The 18,121-nt window shown below is 42.7% G+C and overlaps 1 protein-coding gene across 1 annotated transcript in view; it reads left to right on the top strand.

Annotated features, from left to right (window-relative positions):
• The window catches only part of LOC133969174 (vacuole membrane protein 1-like), a 53,214-nt gene extending 38,058 nt beyond the window's left edge, over positions 1 to 15,156 (top strand). The window contains 2 exon segments of the mRNA XM_062405465.1: positions 10,869 to 10,971; positions 12,159 to 15,156. Of these exon segments, the coding sequence (XP_062261449.1) occupies positions 10,869 to 10,971; positions 12,159 to 12,302 (247 nt within the window). The 3' untranslated portion in view covers positions 12,303 to 15,156.
• Positions 15,157 to 18,121: the final 2,965 nt, after the last annotated feature.

Consider the following 18,121-nt stretch of genomic DNA (forward strand, 5'->3'; position numbering starts at 1 on the left):
AGCTACAGCAACTTTCATTTTACAAATCCTTCCAAGAACCTGACGTGATTTTGGATTCATCTTAATATCATTTGAATGCATTTTATCCATTTCCTTATGTTCCTATTTTCTAGTTGCTTAGACGTGAACAAATATTCATGTAGACATTCATTCTAAAGTGACTCAATTGAACCTGGGTTGGTGGAAATGTGAGAGATGTGAGATGTTTTTCATAGTAGTTCAGTTATTTCTGTACAATTACCAAAGAACTGCAGCTACTGAAGAAAATCTGTTACTGCTCATTTCCACTAAATGGTACCTTGAAAAGACCCCCCCACCCCCCCACCCTCATACAGAAACTCTGTGGGTTTCATGCTAAATTTGGCTGGGTTGAATGTGTGTGGTGTGAAGCTGTGACAGTTGTCAACTCACAAGGAAGGTTTTTTTCTCTTTCAACATATTCATCTGTATGAAGTAGCTTGCACCAATTTTGGACAAAGAATCTCTCAATCGATACGAACAAAACACAATACAAATGGAATGAAGTTCTTGAGGATATTAGATGAAGTTATATTAGTTATGGTAATTTATTGCACCTCAGCAGACTGCTTTTTGTTGAATAGTGTAAAGTTGATGAAAAGTTAAAAAATGTAAATTGTTTTCTTTACCTTGGTCGCTGGTACTACATATATACTATATATATACAATCCTCTTTGTATTATGGGAGCTTCCTCTTAACCATTCCTAGTGGTAACCAGGTGTTCTGGTCCCCTGAGACGTACACTGACAAAGATGGTATTGATCAGTCCTTCTGGACCCTGCCCTCCCTTCCTCAGGCCCACATACAGGCTGACCCCCCACTTAAGCCCCTTTCACATCAGACAAGAAACCCACTATCAGCATCCACCCGGATGAAATAACTGTGTTACTCACAGGTATTTATCAGTTCTAGCGCAAATTATCCGTCATAAGCTTTTTTCAGACATAAAACATAAACAACACGGCAGAAGTTTCTCCAGGTCGGAAACATTCACTACAGCAGGAAAAGGGATGTAGCACTAATGTCTGGACCTTCCATATTTCAACCCTCTTTCCTCAACATACTGTTACTTACAGCTACTATATGATATTTTTACATTGATTAAATTTGGTTTACTTTGAGTATCCTGCTCAGCAGAACATCGTCAACACTACATCAGAATAATTTTGATCCATCCACTATCACATCTCACTACCTGCCACAATGACAGACCCCTCAATAAGCCATACAACTATAATATAAACTCCTGAAGCTGCTGCAAATGCTGACAAAGATAGTATCTTTAGTATCCACTATACTTGGGCACCTTGTCTTATATCCTCAGATACATTACTAATAACATGGTCCATGATGTTAAGCTTTGCTAGGTAATATTTAAAGATAAGATGTTGTTGCTATGATGCTGATCAACATTGTACTATAAACAAACTCTAAACTGTATTCTCTAAAAATGTCCTGATCGGCTTTCTATCTAAGTAACATACAGATATTGGATTAAACCATTATCATAGGTTGTGGATACAGGCATATCCTTTTATACAATGACATCGATTATATTTCTACAGCACCCTTTAAAGATCTAGTCTTGTTTTTCTATAGATGATAACATCTGACCAGAGACAACCAGTTATTTTAACACATAAACAAGTGTACTGTAACTTTAATATCAAATCTAAGTTGGGTGCCAGACAACAGAATAATCACTCAGTTATTTTATTTGTACTGATATTAATTAATCAGAGAGATATCCCGGCTGGCTTACTTCCCTCAATGCAAAATACACCAGATAAACACAAACCATCAACTCGGCTTCATCAATCAAATGTAAATATATTCAAACCACATAATATCAACTTAGATGTTAATAATTAAACACAAAAGATATATCCATCAATAGAAAGTAAATAAAGAGAAGCCAAATTCACCTAAAAGTTAAAGACAGGACAAGAAAATATAATTTTCCATAATTAAGTTTCCTCAATACATTTCTGAAATATATTTCCCTAATACATATTAAAATAGATTTTTGAATAGGCCAAAAGTTAAATTGGAATTTATTGGATGGCCTCTTACTAGCATAATTTAATGTGGGGAAAAAGAAAACCATAGGCTATATTCAGATTTTGGTTTCTTGGTTTATTACTAACCCTCTGAAAGTAAAGGTGGATCATCTGGCATTAACATTTATGATTTGAAGACAGTTGCGGTCTCAGTTTTAAGCCAACATGAAGCCAGTGGGTTCATGTGAATGTTGAGATTTCAATGAATCTGTTGATGTTATGCAAGCTTACTAGGAAAAGGGCAAAATGTCACTCAAAGGTTTAACTACTTTTACACAGACGTCCGTGACACCTTGATTTTTTTGTAATAACTATCCATGGCTCTATCAGGTAACCCTGACTCACATACAAGGGTGTGTTCGTGGTTTTAAGCTTTGCGAGTACGTTGATAGATATCTCATTTTACACTGTAGCTATGATGCTGATTCATTCCTGGTATATAACGAGAATATACCCTGAGCTGGATTCCTGGCTGAAGCCTAAACCATTATTAAACTTTGTCAGTTGTGCTAATGTGCTCACTTTTCCTTCTGAAAGAAATTCATCAAAAGCAGATTTCCATCAGTTTTCTTTCCTTTCTTTCCTTTTATCAGTACCCTGAGGTTGACTGTCCCTAACTCACTATCGGTTCTCCAGCCTCCAGCATCAGCAGTGGTACAGTGCGAATGGATGCGTTTACAGCAGCGCAGGTGCGGATGTGCAGAATAAACCATTCGCATGTTTTGTCAGACCTTAAGGACCCCCTCCCCCCTTTTTATGTCTTTTTACAAAGTTCAGCCTCTCAACCAAAATAGCAAGTACATTTTAATATACCCGTAACAATAATTACATAGATTTAAAAATTGCAAACAAAGAAACATTTTTAATCCGTGATTTTTCTATGGGTTCTACCCTCATTGGGGCCCTGGGTAGTCAATTCCAATTGTCAATTACGACACCCCTGGTAGGGGCGAGGGATGGTGCGCCAGGTCGCAGCCCACTCTCGTTTTATACAGCGTCGTTAAATTTAATGTAAGGCTCTGTGGGGTGTCTATTTTCTCATTTCACCTTTTCTCGATTACCTTGGCCCTCGAGCTCTGACAGAAATACAGAGGCAGTAACAGTCAGAGAGAGGTTTGACTCTGAGCCGAAAGGGTCTTACCACAGCCATTTAGAATGACATTCAGTCGCTCAAGACTTATTGTTCAGATGGTGCACTGTGGGCCTAGTTTTGTGGTCAATAACACACAAATACCCTCAGTGAAGAGATGCACCAAGATCTGAATGTAACTCTAGCTTTGATGAGAGTTTTTGTGTATGAGTGTGTGTGTGTTAGACACAAAGAGAGGGACAGGTGTGTTCTAGGTTGGGTGTCATTTGTTCCTCTCAGGCACAGTGTGTGTTCCAGGACTTTATTCATCAGTGATTCATTGTATTGGTCTTCAGTGTCACACTCTCCTCACCACACACTCTGCTTGCTCATCAAGTCACTCCTACACACACTCAGGCCAAGACTATGAAATTACTAATGTATTTATTCATCAGGATGGCAACTGACTGCATGTTGTTTTTGGAAACATTTAAGCCATTGATTCATTTTTAGAGCAGCTCATTTATCAGGGGAACACAACGTGACCTTGAGCTCTTAATCAGCATCATCCACTGAAGTGTATTGTTTTGTAAATCCCATCGTAATGTCGTAATGTGCGCTGCAGTTGTTGAGTGTATGTGTTTGTCTGTATCTGAGTTCTGTGAGAGGAGTCATCCCAGACAGGCCCTGACTCACAGGCCGGCCGGGCGGCCATCTGGACCACTCGGCCTCCCCGCCCTGCCCCTCACACCTCAGTCAAAACAGATTCTTTGTCCAGCATCAGCCCAGTTCACAACAGCAACAACTCACCAAGAGGGAGAGACAGTAAGGACATGAGATTATTCCGACTTTAAATATCCTCAGTGTTGTGCAGCTTTAGAATAATCTGTGTCTGGTCTTATCCTGATGACAAAAAGCAACATGAATATTAATCATGAGGAAGCTTTGTTTTATTTGTTTCATCCTAGACGCCATAAATCGTTTGTGTCAAATTTCAAAGATTCAACACTGGGGACACAGTTTATTATGAGACTGCAATGGGATCTTAAATCACAATCACATAACATAAGTAATGTATTTAATATTCCTCTAGATAGCACTTTTTCCACATTAGTTCAGTGCTGTTCCAGCACAGTGAGACATGCTGTAGTATGTAACTGTCGTGCAGACACCAGGAACTTTCACTTTTCTGCCCTCGCTGGCTTCTAACCACAACCTCTGCAATATGTAAACACGTATGCAAGCCTATATGTACAAACAAAATTATAATCACATATAATCACACAATGATACTATTTATTTGTCTTTTGTCATGTACAAAACTAAAAAGCAGGTTTAATTGACCTTGCTGTCTGTCTTAATGCTGCGTTCCTCTTTACACAGCAGGCAGTAGAGTAGAGTAGAGCATGTTTTTTGGAAGCAGAGGATGTACAGCATGTTGTGGCTTTTGAGAGGTTCGTAGTAACCTTTGCGGTTGTCTGAGCAGCATGTTGCTCTGCATATGAATCACATATCACTCTTTACAGTCCCACAGTATATATTGTATACTGGAAAGTTCCACACAACTCATCTGTGCTCACTTGCCACCCTGCTGTGTTAAATTAGTGACATACATTGTGTTTATGGGACCTCAAACAGCATCAAGTTCTCATTTATTCCATGTGCCATTACTTTTCCAGCTAGTGACAATGTTCCTGTGGTCTGTTTCTGCCATTCACTTTTATTCAACATGTCCTCATGGGTTCATCAAATGAATCGTTTATGTTTCGGTTCTCTGGCGGCTGCAAAGTGTCCCATTTGGGGTAATACAGTTAAATTAAAATAGAAGTACAATAGGTGTGGTTATCACCAAGTTATTAGGTGTTAATTTGAACAGAGGGCCAGACGTTCTTCCACAGAAACAATGTCGCCAGTGATCTTCAAACATGACATCATTGGACGGTTGGAGACTCTGCGTAACCTGCGGTGCTCTACACCTCCTCTTCTTCTTCTTCTGCTCTACCTCCTCCTCTATTTCTAGCCTGCCTGTCGCTGCCACTCTACTAGTGGCAGTGTGACTCGTCTGGATGTGTCTCCACTTACATCTGACTCATTGTACAAATCTTTCTCACCGTTGGAAGGTTCCAGGCCTGGTCACCCAGTGACCTCGCAACTCTGAACACCTTCACACCCACGTCAAGAGGGTCTGTGTGGACATGCCGACCTGAACCTTGGCAGGGGTCGCAGAGGTTGGGGGGCTGTTTTATGTGCCTGTCTGGGAAGTGAGAGGAATAATAGACTGCTATAATTGGTGCCCCTGATTTCCTGGCAGCACTGCGGGCACCTGAGAGGATAGTCTGTGTGTGGGTGCGTGTGCGTGCGTGTGTCTGTTGTGCTGGCTCTGCAGTTGGGATGTGATAAACACCCTGGGCAGGGGGATCTCCATCGAGGAGTGGGCTCCATGCTTTAGTGGTGAAGTCACTTGGAAAAAGCCCAGTTGTACCGGAGGAGGAACCGACACGCGCTCACACACACAGAGATTACCTTACAATATGTGCACATTAATCAACATTTTCCTGACGCTAAAGTGAAACACACTCTTCCTCCCATAATTCCATGATTTCATAATTCCAACACTTAATAAAATCAAAATGGAGCACTAATATTTTATCAGACCTTCAGCTGATACCACAAAATGAGTCAGATCATCAGTGTTTCGACATGGCGTAGAGGTCAGAGTTTCAGTACCTCAGGTCAGAGCTCTGCCAAGCCACAGTGTGTGTGCGTCTTGCAGTGTCTCTGCTGTTATGTTAGGTGTGAACTGTGGCCCTGCGGAGCATTGGGTAACACTAGCGATTGCCTAAGCTAGTTGTTGTGATGATGTCGTAACCAGTTGGACCTGGCCAGGATTTGTCTGTCATGTGAGGCCTTGTTCTCTATCATCCGTCAGGGCCTGTGTGTGTGTGTGTGTGTTAGTGGCTTTCACATTCATCATCATAAAAAAAACATAAATAGTGAGTTTTATGAGTCTGTACGTATATATGATCACGTGCCCTTTGAGGTGTCAGAACAGACAGACAGTTCAAAGGTCGGCCCTGACTCATGGCCTGTGGAATTTAGTTTTCACCAAACGACCCAATGACACCAAGACACAGTACATGAACAGCTCAGGAAATCATAGTTTTAGACTGAAAAATGAGAGGCTGACGTGTCGTTCACAGTGAAAATCAGGCAACAGGAAGCTAAGAGATCTGGGGTTTTCCCTCTTCATCTCTTTGTTTTGTGAGAGCTTATCTCCTCATTTATAACTATTTATTTAGTTAATTCCTTGCACAGGTTAACTCTCAGACCAGGTTTACTTTTGAAAAACGCTGGTTATCGCAGTTGTATCTAAGAGGGAAAGTTATATGACAAGATTATATTTTCATACTCAAGGCTGGATTGCTCACTGGTAGATTTCCATTCTTCATGATCAGACCCAATACGGAGCAATACGGTACCTAGTATTATTTTCAAAGTTGCAAAACTGAAAAGGAAGTTGCTGTTTGGTAGATTTAATCAGTTCTTTGCACCGTAAAAGGTGCAAATCCAGACTGTGCCACCTTTTTAATTCTCAGAAATATGTGGGGATGCGTCAGAATTGCTGGTCTCATAGTGAAATGTGTGCCTTGCTTGTTAAAGGCACTTATTAAAGAATGTGTTTGACTCTAAAATAACTTGAGGGTGGCATTGTTGAATATTACTCAACAGTCTGATGCAAATTGTCATCCACTTTTGTCCTGTTCATACACAAATGTGCTGAATCTCCAGACTGTGCAGGATTTGGAAAAGGGATTCGCTGGCATATGTCGGACAGTGGTGGTGTTCTGGTTTCTTCTCTATCTCTGGACGAGAGCTTCACATGTTCAAAAATATTGGCCAAATTGTGTTTTATTTCTGAGATGAAGCAGTGTTCCCCCTGAACAAAGAAGGAACACCGTGTCTGAGAAACTGTGTATGGATGACCCATGTCCTTTTTCTATTTGTTCTCTGTTTTGTTTGAACTCATATATTTAAAATGGGTCAGACAGGTTTCTACCTGTTGTAAGGGAAAAATAAACCTAACAGTTTGGGCTGCTCTGCTTCTCGCCCACCTTCACATACAGTCACTATTGTTGAAGCTTCTTTTTATGTAGTTCCCCTTAGCTTCTATTGTTCATGACATCAGAATAAGTAAGAAGTGTTAAAAATATTAACTTTTGGTTGCTACATATCCTGATTTTTTTACTCCATTTATTGATTTATTTTAGTGAGTAAATGAAAAGTGATAACGATCATTTTCTCCTGATATTTAGAAGACTACATTACCAATTTGATGTTGGTTAAACATAAATTATCACTCACTGCTTAGGTTTACAAATATATGCAGTTATGTAAATTATACTTACAGCATGGATTATTAGTATGGTACATACATATATATATATATGTATACATATATATATATATATATGTATATATATATATAAATATTGGGAATCATTTTATAACATGTGTTAATGAAGCTTCTTGTGCTTTGTGCACAGCTTCTGGAAGTAATTGAATCAATTGGAGAACAACAGTTGTAAAGTTTTAGACGAGGATCCGCAAATGCAGAGTTTTATGGCTGTAAAACCACCTACATTGTTAAGACTTTTTATTGTTGTAATTGTTATTATTTAACTATTCCATATTTTCCTCTTTGAGAAAAAATGTCACAGTTTATAGATCCGCTCAGATTAACTGCTGGAGCATATTGGACACTAAATTTATATAATTTATGTGATTTATCACAGACCCACAAATAAAAGAACATTATCATATGAAATACACATTCAAATTATCATAAATTCATGTACAACAAATAATGTTGGTTTCTCTGCTTTGCCACCACATTAAATGAAATAAAAACTAAAGAGAACTCTTAATTGAGTTATTTTAAGTACATTTGTGTTGATTCCGCTGATAAAATAAAATTTAAGACATGAATCTCTGAGCTTAATTTTAATCATGACTCGTAGCTGAATTATATACATTTAATACATCTAACAACAAAATGATTGGAACTTAACAGTATGCGTGCTGTTCCAAAAGACTCCTTTAGAGATTTTTACCAAATTATGCTCACCATAAATCTAGGCATGATCAGTTTAGTCTATTAAGAAATTAGGCAAAAGCTTTAACAGTGTAAAAATCTGACTTAAAAGCATTTTTAAAGTTCTGTAAACAGTTTCTTTAAAACGAATTTACTTCCTTGTTTCTCAAGGCCACAGAGTTCCAAAGTCTCACCCAGGATAAAAGATACAAGTTAGTTTTCTGTCACTCTCGCTTGGGGCAAAAGATTCTAGCAAACAACGGTAACTGCTGAGTAAATAGTTCAGGCTTATTATTTGTGAAATTACTATCATATGTTTATATACTTTTACTTGTATCTGCATCTGTCCTGAACTCAGAAAACAGTATTTAAACTCTCTCAAATTTGACTGAGAATGAAGATCACCTTTTACAACTGTTTCTGTACAACATGATACTATTTATTACACATATTGTATGCATGCACAGGCTACACACATTTCTCATTCGACTCCAGCTATGAGGAAGATAATCTTCTGAACTGTTCTCACACACACACACACACACACACACACACACAGAGAAAGATGCTGGGCACAGGTACTCACGGATCAATTCTAAACACACTTTTCAAGTCCGACACTTTCATATGTTCAGCAGAAAGTGAAAATATATTCCCCAAAAAAGCATAAAACCATGAGATCTTTAATGGTCAGAAGGTCCTGGCTGTGAGGCATTAAAACATGTTTGACTAGCAGCTCTGAGCTTCTTTGTTGCTGGATTTGCCCGGGCTCATGACTCAGTATTGCTCATCGTGTAGGAGATGGTTTTGCCCGCCATTTCTCAAAACAGTTTCTCTCGCCCTTTGTTCTTGCCTGTTTGCTTTTATCTGCTGAACCCATGTGTTTCTCAAGTATTATCTCAAATTGTATTTACACGCGCAAACCCACATGTGAATTTCCATCCAGGTTGTGTATTTTTGAATGAGTTTCTGAGGTGTGGAGATGTGAGGAATTTTTCTGAAGTGGGGGATGGGAAAAGTGGAGGCTTTGTTTCCCTCCCAAAAAAAAAAAACTGTAGCTTGATTTTTGATACGTGAGTCCTGAACATATTCTATTGTGTCATTTAAAGCATGGCCCATCTGTTAGACTTCCTGTCTGCTTTACGTACGGTCCCATGTCAGATATCATTACCTGGTATACAGTTAATCATTACTCAAAGGTTTCCTTGTTGTAATCTCATTTAACACAATCAGGATTTTTTTCTTACCACAAGATAGGTGTGTGTGCGTGCGTGTGTGTTGGTGTTTGCGTGTGTGTCTGTGTGTGTGTGTTAGTGAGGACGGAAATTACTTTTCTCCATCAGAGAAAGTTACCAGCCCTAAACTCAACCGTATGTGACATGACTGCCCACGCAAACCTGCGCTCAGATCTCTGATGTGTCCCAGGGCTTTGATGATGGCCCCCGGACACGAACAAAAGACATAAAAGTGGAGCATAAAGGTGTCTTTGAAACAACAGCTCAGGGGATGTAATTATCAGTGTATAGCCACACAAAAAAGGAGAATAAGTGAAGGTCTTTAGAATGTATTTGTTTAGTGATTAATCACTAACTCCAGTCCAGGGATGGGCCACTGATTCGCTCTTCTAGGGCATTCTCCGCAGTCTCTCGCGTCATTTTTTTTTTCTTTGAGTGTGTGTGTGTGTAAGAGGTGGGTGGGTGGGGTGGGGGGGTTCAGTAGTGTGCTTGTAGTTGGTGGCTAAATCTTGTAAAGGGTTTCCTAATATGGGCCGTCTTACAGGAGCGCCCTCCCCCTGTGGGCCATCCCCCCCAGGTCCCAGCCAGTGATGACACAGTTTGGGTACGACTCACTTCCTCATTAATTGGCTGAAACCAGTTCTTACAGGAACCGCCTGTGATAAATGTGGGAGTTCTGAGAAGTCATTCATTTCTCCTCGCTGCAGCGGCAGAGGAGGCACTGCAGGGGAGTTGAACGAGTTCACCGATGTGTGTGTGTATGTGAGAGGGTGAGAGAGAGGGGAGAGAGAGAGAGGAAGCCGAGTATGTGTGTGAGAGGAGAGGAGAGCGGGAGAGTGACTACTGATGCCGAGGCTGCCGTGTGAGGACCAGCCAACTTTTATTTATGCTTTTCTTCTTTTTTTTATTTCCCTTTTCTTTTGACTCTTTTGGTTTTCAGCACAACTATTTCCTGTGGCCGTGGTACAGTCTATACTTTTTCTCTGTTTGTGTCTGTGTTTCTGTGTGTGTGTGATGGGATGAGCAGTGAAGGGATCGCACTCGTTGCTCTCTCCGTCTTCCTCTCTTCTCGGAGAGAGGAAGCAGGGGAGAGCGACACAGTACAGGAGATAGGACAGCATGCCTCCCTTTGTTGCTGCCCTTGGGCTGGTGAGTAACAATGATGTGACGTGATTTTGCGCCCCCCACCACCCTCCCCTCCCTCCCTCTCTTCCTCCATGCCCCCCCTCCCCTCCTCATCCTCCTCCTCCTCCCTCTTTCTCTCTTCTTCCTTCCCTCCGTCTTTCCCTCCCCCCACCACCACCAACCCTTCTCTCTCTCTCTCTCTCTCTCTCACTCTCTCTCTCTCTCTCTCTCTCTCTCTCTCTCTCTCTCTGTGTGTTGGTGGAGGCAGATCTGTTCCACTGCTGGGTGCGGCACTGCAGAAGCCCTTCAGTGAGCACTTGGAGGCCCAGAAGGCCAAGCTGCACCATCGCGCCGAAGAGGGGATCCCAACTGTAAGTACAGGGGCCTCAGCCCCCAGCTCACAGCCTCTATTCATTCACATGTGCGCGCGCCAAGAGAAGAATGTGGCCCCCTTACTTTTGCCTCTTTCACTCCTTCTCCCTCCACTTTTTTTGTGTCCTTTTCTTCTCTTTATGTAAGCCTTCCTTTATAATCTCAGAACCATTTTTCTCCCATGAACACACTTAATTCTGTTTTTAGTCACCTGTACCTTTTGCTGTTGAATTAAATTTACCTTAATACATATTTCTTTAACTTGTTATAAGGGAAGTGTTGATGTACCTTTTTCTATAACCTGTAGTGTTACAGCAGATTACAGCGGCTTGTTTGGGGCCGGAGTGACGGTGTGGGTTAGCGCTGCACTGGGCGAGCTGGAGGGGAGGGAGGAGAAGAGGGGCCAGTGTAGGGTCTGGCTCCACTCTCTGTATTGAACTGTACTACTGTAGAGCGAGGCGTGCTGACTCATGCTCCATCTTACCAATTGGGATTGTGTGAGTGTGTGTGTGAGAATATGGTCACTCCCCTATGTGTCACACACACATACACACACTTGCACTCAGTGCTCCGCCTGAACCCAGCAATGACTGTAGACCGGGGCGGGGGCCAAACCCCCCCCCCCCTCCCCTCCGCCAGTGACAATCCATCAAAACCCCCTGTCTAGAACAGAAAGAGCCAGTTGAAGCTTTCTCTTTGAAAGCTTTTTTTTTGCACCTCTGTTTCTCTTTCCCTCTGTCTTGCTCCAAGTGATTCATTGAAAACGTTTTTTCTTTCTTTTTTACACGCGGATACAAAGGATAGACTTTGAGTTGCACAAGGACAGATTAAGGCATTTCTAGAACAATGTTCCCTTTTTCTTGTAACTTGAGCCTCCTGCAGTTACGGGAGAGAAGCAAGCCAGTTTAACTTGGTGGAGGCAGGCTGCAGGCTGGGGTCAGCGGGGGCATTAGGAGGGAGGACTGCGGGGGCTGCCGCGTGTTTTATTACCCCTGATCTCTATCTGTCCAGCACATGGAGCTCGATCCCCACCTAGCCTAAAGCATCAGGAGCAGAGGGGAGAGCAGGGTGTCGGGTGAAGGAGGGTGGCGATGGTAGGGGGGGGCAGCGGTGGCCGGCCTTCACTTTACTGACCAAGCACCTCTCTCTCTCTCTCTCTCTCTGTTCTCTCTGTGGTTCCTGGCAGGAGGAGAACTGGCTGTCGTGGCTCTTTGAGAAGGTTGTGGTCATCATGGTATGCTTCTTTGTCTGCTCCATTGTCAACTCCATGGCCCAGGGCTACGCCAAGCGCAGGCAGCGGGAGAAACAGTCAGAGGACAAGGCGGAGTGAAGGCCGGCCGTAAATCACGGCAGACCATCAACTTCCGAAGCTCCCACCTCTCTCCTCTCCCTCACGGCCGATACCCCTCCAATATCTGAAGCAGCATATCGGCCCCCATCGGGTTTCTCTCTTGTTATTGTAGCAACATGTTGATGTTGAACTTGGACTTCCCCTCGGCCACTTTTTGAGGCTTTTGCATTTGGTAGTCACTTCTGCGATTGTTTCCTGTAAGGTAGGTGCTTGTTGGGTGTGAGTGTGTGTGGAGGCTGCTGTGTTGGTGCCATGCAGTTGGTGCTTCTAGCAGCTCCTGAGCACGTGAGAAGAAGCTGCCGGCGGTAATTCTCCTCAATGAGGCCTAGACAAGCCACTGCTGGTTTTCCTAGCATCCTCCCAAGTCTCATATCTCCACAGTCACTTGAATTCACTTTTTCTAGTTTGAGCTTGGATACTTGTTACTTTTGATTTCTTTATGATTTTTATATTAAGTTAATTTAAGATAAGATTACTGTCAAGAGTTGAACAGTATTGGTTGTGGTTAGTTAAGAGAAGTAAATTAACGTAATTTGCTCTTTGAAGCCACCTCATTTCTACACATTGTAGAGGACTAGGTCAGCTGTACATGCTAATGATTGTTTCACAGTGTCTGTGGTGCTTTGTGTGTGCGCAGCAAAGCACATTTCTGTAGTTTTGGTTGAGAAATTAGAAACTGGCCATGAATCACCCTGCTTGTCCCTTTGTCTGCCCTTATTGTTCTGCTTCCAGGAAGAGAGCACATGAGTCAGCCTGGAGCTACTTTACCAGATGCAGCCATATATTGAATCAGATCTATGACTGTGTGTGTGTGTGTGTGTGTGTGTGTGTGTGTGTGTGTGTGTGTGTGTGTGTGTGTGTGTGTGTGTGTGTGTGTGTGTGTGTGTGTGTGTGTGTGTGTGTGTGTGTGTGTGTGTGTGTGTGTGTGTGTGTGTGTGTGTGTGTGTGTGTGAGACAAAGAGCAAGACAGAGATAGTAGGTTGTGTTTGCGTGGCTGCCACATTTGTAGCTCTCTTTTATCTTTTATGGATTAGAGCAGATTGTGCTCCACTAATAGTCTGAGAGTCTGCTGGGAAGTGGTAGTGAGGCATATCGTAGGTGCCCGTTCGAACTCAGATAGTCTGTGTCATGGTAAATGTTTTTCTTTGTCTCCAATTCTCCACCGAGCTTCCTAGTTTTTTTTTATCCTTTTCACCCACGATGAGGACAGAGAGCTCATGTTTGAAATCCCATGAGCAGCTCCTAACACAGCAGAATTTTATATGATCCGTGTTCAGTTTTTTTTACCTTTTTTTGCTCGTGGGACGACGTCAGCCGGCTCTCAACATGTGCACTACCCTCATTTTTCTGTAATTGCCCGTGAATTGTGCTATTTTCTTCTCCGTCTGTGTACCGCTGCTGTGCTGAGCTGGACTGAGCGCAGTGGGCGCTAGAGCAGGCACAAGCGGGAGGGGGGGGGGGGGGAGCCTGAAGCGCACAGTGAAAAGCGTCTGTGCCGTTACCTCAGCTGAACCTTCGAATGAACTCGTTGCCCTGCCCCAGTCATGGAGCCAGGAGACGAACCACTCGAGTAGATTCAAAACAGAGGGGCACTGTTGAGCAGGCTGAAGCCTCCGCTCTGCACCAGCTCTAGTCCAAATGCTCACGTCTCCTTTTCTCCTGTCACGGTAAGTGGGATTAGGATTCTTTTGTTTCGCTTTTTTTTTTCATCTCTTTTGTTTCTGTACATGTGTCCGTGTGTACATGTCTCAGGCATGTCCGTCACTCTCTCGGCCTGTCAGATAGCTTATCAGACTGGTGTTGGCTGTTTAGTTTGCAAGGCGACAACAGTCTGTAGGCTGTCTGACATTCCGGGCTCTTTCATCTTGACCAGCATCCTGTTTTGTCCTCCCTCTGTTACTGTCATTGTCTCAGTTAGCATCAGTTCCCATTTAGAGGTGTGCTCTGCCGATGTCACTTCCCTTTATCCAAACCGCTTGTGAAACGTCAGAGACACGGGGCCATCGTATATTTCCTCCTTGCTGATGCCTGTGAGGGATGTAATGTGGTTTCATGTGGGGAACTGTGTTTTCACATGTTTTGCAAATGCTGATGTCAATTGTGTACTTCTGTATTTGTGCATGTGCGTGTGCGTGTGTGTGTGTGTGTGTGGCTGTGTCCACACGAATTTCCTGAGAATCCAGACGGTACACACCTTATTGCAACACATCACATTGTGACACGCAGTCCTAGGTATGGTACACACAGTGCTCAAGCAGCTCTCCTCTTCCCTTTCACACTTCCCTCTTCTCTTCAACTCAGAACTTTCTTCTCTTGCTCAATACGCACTTTTTTGTAGGAGGCTGCAGTTTATTATAACGACTCTCCTGAGAGAGAGTTTCTTTTTTTCAGGGCCACACATTGGTAATTATACGAAGCTTCAAATCATTGCTTGACCGGTGGATGCTTTTTACTGCAGCGCCTCAGTTTTATTTTAGATTATTCTTTTTTTCTCCACCAGTGCACAAGTGTAAAACTTTTTCCTGGTCATAAAAACAAAATCATTGGATAACACTGGAATGGCTCGCTGGCTTAGCGAGTGTTTTTCTTGGCAGATTCAGGATGTCCTGTTCCATGAGGGAGCCCCCTTTTGGCCTGCCTGTCTGTGTGCGTGTGTGTGTGTGAGTGTGTGAGTGTGTGTGCCTACATTTGTCTAGAAAATGTGTTTCTATTTCTATGTGCAAGTGACTGTATCTCTCGTGTATCAGTCTGTAACCGGGTCATTTTAAATGTGGATGTATGCACTGTATTTTTTCTCTGCTTTCACTATAAATAAAGTTGGTCAGAAAAAGGATTGGTGTTCTGTTCATTATGTGATAAGTCTTGATCACACCGGGCCAGTGTTGACCCACAGGCCTCCAAAGAATCTCACATGTCAGCCTGGAGCGAGGGACAAGGAGGATACTGACTCCGTCACAACTCTGATTTTCCCTGTCTAGTGTTACACATCCAAATGGTTCATGTTACAGATTTGCTCTCTCCATACTGACATCAGCTCCATTTCGGATTCCACATTAAGCCTTCGCTGTAAGTTGTGACACACAGCTACACTTGGGCTCTTGTAACTAATTAAACCTATATTTAAATTCTTTACTCTTATATTTACACACACGTATTTGTGTTAGTAAACCAAAAGAATATGAAAGATGATTTTATAAAACAATACCTGATACAATATTTGAATAATCAAAATGTAGGTTAGTTGCTCTCTAATTATTATGTAACTGTATTTATATTACAGCATGTTTTGTTTCACAGACTTTGGCAAATAAAATCCATGAAACACCTCAATAATACACGATAATACAATATTATTTAAAAAAAAAGGTTTATATTTTGCATGATGCAGGTATTTTTGGCCTCGGATCAGTTCTTCGGGGTCTGAAGTAAAACAAATAAAAAGAAGAAGTAACCTGACATTGGTGCATGTGTGTGAACGCAGCATGGTTTTGTGTCCTGAGGTAAGATTGTGTGACCTCCGCTGTGAAACTCCTGTCGGGAGAAGTCCTGTTCCCAGAGCAGCCACACCCAGAACACCATGAAGACGACTATTTCCACCCGCCTCACCGCGCTCTCCACCCCACCCTGCCCCGGGGCTCCGGCTGAAAACCCAACATGCAAATCCTGCCTGTCCAAACAGGCTGGGCGGCGGATATTCAGATAATGACACCGCTTTTATCTTTCTTCTCTTTCCCCCTCTGATCTCTCCATATTCTGTAAATGTACTTCAGCGGAATCCGACGGTGCTGGTTTCATTTCTGGCACGGCGACCCACCCACCCACTCACCCCCCGCACACACCACCTCCCTCACTGTCTCTCACTCCTCCAGTTTTCTTCCCCCTCCCTGTCAGCGGGCTAACCACCGAGGGATGCTGAAATATCACTGACTTCATCCAACACCCACCCACAAGCCCACTCTGCATTTGGTTATCCACTTAGTTCCTTTCACACTCTCTCTCATTAAATTATGCTGACCATGTGGATTTTTTCCCTCTGCTTTAAAAAAAAATCACATTAAGGTCCCTTGTTTTTTGCAAGTGGCAGTCAGAGGGTCCTATCAGACCACGCTGGAGGGACCAGACCGACCTAACCACACAGTAAAAGGCGCTTAGTATGTAGAATTAAATTCTGAAATGCTGAGCATCAAATATTTGTATGTGTCATCTAAAGTCTCTCTCATCAAATCTGAGCAGTAGATGCCTGACCATAGGAGACAGGTTGCGTGTTATTGTTCAACTTTTTAGCCTAAAAAATATTTGCATCTGCATTGTTTTTGGGGGAAGGGATCGATCTATTCATATATCATAATTGTAAATTATGAATACACATATCTAAGAATAGATAAATAGTTGTCATTGATTGGTAGTGGTTTTCACAGATGATGGTCACTGGACTTCATCCGATACAGAAGTTCTGAAAGCTCCGAAAGTGCCTTTTGAATTTAGAAGATACAAAATGAATGGTTTTCAAATGTGAGCATAAAGCTCCGTGCAAATCTACACACAGGTTATATTTGTGTCACACAGTTTATTTGGGACTGACCGGCGCAGCTGTGTGTGGATATCTCTTTCTCTGTCACACACACATGTTTATATGTGTACACACACACACTTCATAACTGTGGTAACTGCAAAGCTCCGGCCCCAAAAGCCTTTGTTTCCTTTGTTGTGGCTTTGGCACATCAACATCAAGCTTATCAGCAGCTTCAGACCCCTCATAACTCAATCCATGGGAGGGGGGGGGGGGGGGGGGGGATCCTTAGACCACCAGATCAATTCACGGTGATTGAGCGCCCTAACTGAACTTATCAACAGGCACTTGGACGCCCTCTGTTGTTCCATGATTTACAATTATTCAAATATTATTCAAATCATTACAATCTGTTGATGCACTGTCTCTCAGATTCAATTTGACACAACAAAACACGTCCTCCTGCGCTGTGTTCAAATAAATTATGTGTGGGTATTTTAACAGAGCACAGTTAGGCAGGAGCATCTGCTGCTCCTCCCTGCACCGTGCCAACACAGCAGACTGCCTAATGGCTGCTGCCAGGTGGCAATGACGGGGCACTGTCCCGGAACACACACACACACACACACATCTGTAGCTCTTCCGCCTGCCTGTTTCTGGAGGCGTCAAAGCTCTGATCCATGTCTGGTTGTGTATCTGTTGCTGTAGTTCCAAATATTTCAAAGTATTTTCAGTTCAGTTCTGTTACTTTGTGGGAGTAGAGGATTTCTTAACTTTTTTTTCAAAAAAATAAAAATAAATGTCTTCTTGGTTCTGAAGTACATTCACAAATGGAGTGTGTGAGTGATGTCATGGTGGTATTCCTCTCTTTACGTGGCTATGCGTCATAACAAGACACAGAGGGGTCATTGTGGACTTCCATACCGGCTCGTCACGCATCTTTAGTTCTCCTGCCTTTTGCTTCCCAGGAGCTCTGCCGAGGAAACTGCATCGTCCAGGTGTGTCATAGAAACACACGAGATGTGACTGCTGGAGTAGTTTTTGTTTTTTTTAAACACAATAAAGCAGCAGCCTTCCTCACAGCAGAGTCCGTTTAACATTGTGGAAATGTACCTAATGCCCCTTCACTCAAACACTGTCAGAAACAACACTTCCACTTTGATGTGGGGAGACTTCACTGGGTCGACCTGCAGGATGCTTGAAACCTGACAGTATGGATTCTCCTCCGCAGCAGATTTTTTATCCCCGGTCACTGAGTGCAGCTTAAGCCACAGCTTTTACCTTTTAC

The sequence above is a fragment of the Platichthys flesus genome, chromosome 15 (genome assembly GCF_949316205.1).
Source record: "Platichthys flesus chromosome 15, fPlaFle2.1, whole genome shotgun sequence".
Taxonomy (NCBI): domain Eukaryota; kingdom Metazoa; phylum Chordata; class Actinopteri; order Pleuronectiformes; family Pleuronectidae; genus Platichthys; species Platichthys flesus.